At 41.7% G+C, this 6,000-nt stretch overlaps 1 protein-coding gene across 1 annotated transcript in view; it reads right to left on the bottom strand.

The window, feature by feature from the left end:
* Positions 1-2,378: 2,378 nt before the first annotated feature.
* Positions 2,379-6,000, bottom strand: part of LOC134206632 (uncharacterized) — a 28,735-nt gene continuing 25,113 nt past the window's right edge. Inside the window, exon 3 of the mRNA XM_062682360.1 lies at positions 2,379-2,850. Coding sequence (XP_062538344.1) covers positions 2,379-2,850 — 472 coding nt within the window. The remainder of the gene's footprint in view (positions 2,851-6,000) is intronic.

Genomic DNA, 6,000 nt, shown 5'->3' with positions numbered 1-6,000 from the left:
ACGCGTTCAAAAAGTGAAGCAATTAGCATGATTGAACATGTTACGTATCAGACGCGGATCCGAGTGTTTAGTTTTATTTTGTGCGGTCGGAAAGTAAATCGGGCCCAAAACTTTCGAGGGATCCGAGAATTTAGTTCTGTGCTGATTACGCGATTGATCATATTTCGATTTCAAGCAAAACGGTCGCACGATCTTTTGTTTTGGTCTGTACTATTCGGAGAGCAAATCGCAAAACGCGCATTAAGCGTTTTTATTTGCATTTGATTTAATTCCCTCTCACAGATCACATCACTAACTAAAGTGAATCCAGATAAAATATCCTATACAACTAACACAATGCAACATCCCAAGACAATCGTGGAGATGTAGTGGTGTTCTCGGTCTCTAGTAGCAACGAGGGTCGAACTAACAATCCTTCCTTTCCTATATGCGTCTCATTTATTCATAATTCTATCATCAACAGGTACACATTTCAACCCTACAGACAAGAGTTAAACAAACACTTAAAAATCTTAAAATATGTTTTCTTATAGTCGTCCTAGACAGGCTAAAATCAAATGCACAAAAACAATTATTAAATAGACGACACATACTAATTAGTGGCGCGTTATATCCGTAGTTGGTCCTGGTTACAGGAACATGTAGAAATGTGTTGGTGCGAAGATTACGGCTTCTGATGCGGATGTTCAGCAGTCTAAGTATGCCAGGACAGTCAATGTGGAAGGTAAGAAGATCGGGGATAAATGTTGCCTTGGAAGCATCACGACGAATTCTCAAGAGATCCAGTTCAATCAGTCTGCACCTATCTTCATATCTAGGAAGATTTAGAGGATCATTCCAAGGCAGATGCCTGAAAGCAAACCGAACGAACTTTTTCTGCACTGCCTCTATTCTTTGAATTCCATTCTGGTAGAAAGGGGCCCAAACGGATGATCCATACTCGAGGATAGAACGTACCAGTGAACAATATAAAGCCTTGAGACAATACACGTCTTTGAATTTTTTGGTCACTCGAAATAATAGCCCAAGCTGTGACGATGCCTTCGCTACTACATAAGGTGTATGATCCTTGAAGGACATTTTGGAGTCTAAAATGACGCCAAGGTCCTTAATTACGCTGGCACGTTGAAGAGCGACTCCTTGTAAAGTGTATTCATGACAAATTGGATTATGCTTTCGCGAAAATGTTATCACTGAGCATTTGGCAGGATTTAGAACCATTCTATTAATTTCACACCATTTGGCGAAGATGTTGAGCTGATTTTGTAGAAAGGTGGCGTCACAATCCTGGTTTACGGTATAATACAGCTTGAAGTCGTCAGCGAAAGATAATCTGTGACAGCTTAATGCGAAGTGTGCATCGTTGAGGTACAGCAGAAAAATAAGCGGTCCTAGGTGACTGCCCTGGGGGACCCCAGATGTGACATCGAAAGAAGATGATGAGCAGTCACCGAGCTTAACCTGCATTGTCCGGCCAGTCAAGTATGACTCAATCCATTCTAGAAAGCTGCCATTGAATCCTAGGCGGGAGAGTTTAGCTACTGCGATTTTATGGTTTATTTTATCAAAGGCAGCTGAGAAATCCGTGTAGATTGCGTCGGTTTGGCTACCTCGCTCCATTTCCTGGATTATTGAGCTTGTGTAGAGAACCAGATTGGTTGAAGTTAACAGTTTTGGTGTGAACCCGTGTTGATGTTCCGAAATATAACTGGAGCAATGGTGCGTCATGACGTCGAGGACAAGTAACTCAAATAACTTAGAAGTTGCACACAAAGACGCGATTCCACGGTAGTTGGAAACCAATCGCCTATCGCATTTTTTAAACACCGGAAATACAAAGGATTTTTTCCAACAAACTGGAAAAATACCACTTGATAGTGACAGATTCATAATCCTGGCCAGTAGCTGAGCGATAGATGTCACACATTTTTTTAAAACCAATGACGAAATGCCGTCTGGGCCTGGATTTTTTGAAGATTTCAATTTTTTGCAGGTCATTTCAATTTGTTGAGTGGTAATTGAGGGAAAAGGTCCAGTGTCCAGTAATAAGGAAACGTTTGAAGCGGCCGCGCAAATATTGGCGTCTGAAATGGATTCCTTTACAAATACTCCATTGAATTGATCGCGGAAAAGATCAATCACATCTTCGATTGATGAGGCTTCGGTTTTATCCTTGGTTACCTTGAATCTTTCCGTAGCTTGTTAACGTATTTCCAAAATCTTTGAGGATCTGATTTCGGGCTACATTGAATTTCGCGTTGATGGCTAAGGTATAAATGCTTATTGAGCCGTTTATAACCAATATTAATGGAAATGTACTGTTGTTTTCTAATAGCGGTACGCTCCGTACAATAACGTTTGAACGCGGTTCGCTTTTTCTATTTTAGTTTCTTCAGCAAGGGGGTGGACCATTCAGGATATTTTGGCGTTTTAACGGTGGTTTTGGGAACGTACTGATCAATTGCGTAGAGCAAGATGTTGGAAAGTAGAGTTGTTGCTTCGTTAATATCACAGTTCTGCAGTAGCGTGTTCCATTCAATTTCGCGTAGAAACTGGTTCAACGATCTGTAGTCCCCTTTTTTGTAGTTGTAGGAAAACTGTGAAATTTCTATTCCACCACCATGATTATCTGGAAACGGCAGAGTCATCAGCATGAGAGGGTGATGCCTAACGTCTTTAACTAGAGGAGCTGGTGCTTCAGGGAGATCACATAAGTGAAGAAGTTCACTGCTTACGAAAGTAAGATCAAGTGAACGATTGTTTTGGTTGACAACTCCGTTAATTTGAACAAGTCCAGCAACGCTGTAAGCATCGAGTAGTTTGAAGTGTAGATCACTGACGAGCGATTGGCTTGAATTGGGATGCAAAAAGTCAGAATTATTTCGCACCCATTCAATGGAAGAAAAGTTGAAGTCGCCCAGAATTATGATATGGTCATTGGCTTTCATTGTATCTAAAATCCATGTTAACGAACCTAGATGAGCCTCGAATAGTTCTAAGGACGTGGCCGACGCCGTTATTGTCTTAAAATACGTGAGCTTCTGATACATCTACATTGATAATGGATAGCAAATCTCATTATTCATTCACATGGTTCCCTGGGCAATTTCACAAGTTCCAGTAAACAACGGAGTAGCAACTACGAATTGTATGGTCATAATGCTCATGCTCATTATCAATCCCAGTTCGGCTCCACCCCACTACCCCGAATGACAGTACACCGAACGCGGATCCTGGTGTTTAGCTTAATTTTGAGCGGTCGGATAAATCAATTAGTTCGGGAATAAATCTTAGTCGCATGGGACGCGTTCAAAAAGTGAAGCAATTAGCTCGTGATTGAACATGTTACGTATCAGACGCGGATCCGGGTGTTTAGTTTTATTTTGTGCGGTCGGAAAGTAAATCGGACGCAAAACTTTCGTGGGATCCGAGAATTTAGTTCTGCGCTGATTACGCGATTGATCATATTTCGATTAGCAAGCAAAACGGTCGCACGATCCGAAATCTTTTGTTTCGATCTGTACTATTCGGAGAGTAAATCAATTAATGCACGTTTTTATTTGCATCTGATTTAATTCCCTCCCACAGATCGCATCACTAACTAAAGTGAATCCAGATAAAATATCCTATACAACTAACACAATGCAACATCGCCAGACAATGGTGGAGATGTAGTGGTGTTCTCGGTCTCTAGTAGCAACGAGGGTCGAACTAACAATCCTTCCTTTCCTACAGGGGTTAGACAAAAAGGTTGAGATAGGTAAAAATAAGTCGAAATTCAAATCAGCATAACTTTGCGTATAATAACTCGATTTTGATAAAACCAGGACCATGAGAAGCGGACACTCTTCTAGTATACTGTCCCCCTGCAACACCTGAGATTGGTCCTTGGCCACCGGGAATGTTCCGGGTTTTCCGAGGGTATGTTCAAGATGCATTTTTTCCACTGCTTGTCATTTTATGTGACGTACTTTCATCACGTTTTATGCTTTCTCCGAAAACTAGAACTAATATGCCGGCCAATGATGGCTGTAGATCGAGAATCCATCTAAACTACACAGAGATACGGCCATTTCCGTAAAAACGGTACCGGGAACATGATGAAATGATAACAGATCGGAATAATGCAAATATGAGTTTCTGACTTCATGTATTTGCCAGACGATGATTACAGAAACATTTCCAGAATGATAGTGTCCACTGCCACCCTTATAGCAGGTTCCACGGGCTTTCCAGGAGGGGCCGGTTTTAGCACCATCTGGACCATGCATATATGGGTGTCAAAAATCATGTTTTCCCAAGACGAGACCGCATCGTGCTTTCGTGCTGTGCGGTTCTTTCTCTCTTTGCGGAAGGAAGTTTTTAATACTACCCGAAGCTATTTTAATTTCAACAGTGCTTCTCAGCGCTATTTGTACCCACTGATCCCGTTACGATCTTTGCAAGGACCCGTGCCTTCGTTTTACGTTGGACCCGTTTGCGGAAGTAAAATTCCGACAAGCGGTGGTAATCCTGCAGGGACACCGTTCTGGGAAAAAACTCTTAGAAGGTCACGTCTCCACGCTCAGCAATGAGTATTAATAAAAACAAGAGGAAGGAGTCTTTGAATTCTCCACTTCCTTCTAAGAATCAAGGTTTCAAGACCGTCCTGCCAAAGCGCGGAAAAATAGAAGGAAGCTGGAGAATTCAGATATTCCTTCAAACTCTAATGTCGGAAATAATTTTTCTCCTATCGAACTGAGCAATCAGTTCGATTTGATTAATGATGATATTGAGCAAATCGAATCTAGCCCAGGTGATTCGATTCATGCGAAAAAGCAAAGGATTCCGCCGATTGTGGTATCTGTTGCCGAGTTTTCTGGCTTTAGGAATGAGATTTTGAGTAACCTTCAGGGGATCAAGGTTTCATTTCAGATTGCTAGGAAGGGTGACTGCCGCGTTTTGCCGGGATCCTTTGACGATCGCAAACGTCTTCTTCAGTATTTAACTGAGAAGCGCCATAAATTCTTGACAACGACGACAAAACTGAGCGATTGTTCAAAGTCGTCTTGAAAGGTCTCCCCAGTGATGACAAATCACTGGATGAGATTAAAATTGAAATTTCTCAATTACTTGGATTTTCACCAGTCCAAGTAATTAAGATGAAAAATAAATCCCATTCTGGTACTTCCCAGAGGGGCATTTCTCAAGAATTTTATTTAGTTCATTTTAACAAAAGTGAACTAAATAATATGAAAAGTTTGGAAAAGGCCTGTATTATGTCTCATGCCCGTGTTACATGGGAACATTTCCGCAGGCCTGGGGGAAATTTCCAAAACCCCACCCAGTGCCGTAAGTGCCAAAAGTGGGGTCATGGAACCAAACATTGTCACATGGATGCTAAATGCATGATTTGTGGTGGAACCTCTCACGCCAAGGACGCATGTCCTGTGAGAGAAGATTCCAATAAATTTAAGTGCGCAAACTGTGGGGGCAATCATAAATCCAATTTCTGGGAATGCCCTTCACGCAAAAAGTTTTGAATTCCCGTGCAAAATTGATGACGGAAATTCCAATCGGATCCCAGATTCGACGGGTAGAATTTTCTCAAACGCTCAAATTTCGAAACCGGTTACCGGTCGAGCAATTCATACCCACCACAATTCACAAACAAATTTTGCCGCTCGTCAACGGGTACCAAGCACTTCAGCGAATCTCACTCTTTCCAATGTACCTACGTATGCAAACAGCGCTGCTGGTAGACAAAAGTTCTCTTCTCCAAATGAGGTTTATACCCATGTGCCAACGGAAAATAACGGTCATGTTGCCGATTCAGGTAGCATGACTGCTTCCGATTTTGATTTTTAACTGAACAATTGCATCCCCTGATTCATGCACTCTTCAAAGCAAATACCATTCCTGAAGCTGTTCAGGTTGGTATAAAGTACACACAAAAAATTGTCATCGGACTCCGTTTCAATGGATCCAAATAATTGTGTGAAAGTTCTAAATTGGAATGCC

Source organism: Armigeres subalbatus, chromosome 1, assembly GCF_024139115.2.
Source record: "Armigeres subalbatus isolate Guangzhou_Male chromosome 1, GZ_Asu_2, whole genome shotgun sequence".
Lineage (NCBI taxonomy): Eukaryota > Metazoa > Arthropoda > Insecta > Diptera > Culicidae > Armigeres > Armigeres subalbatus.
The sequence above is the reverse complement of the archived record's forward strand: the minus strand, read 5'-3'. Positions and strand labels throughout refer to the sequence as shown.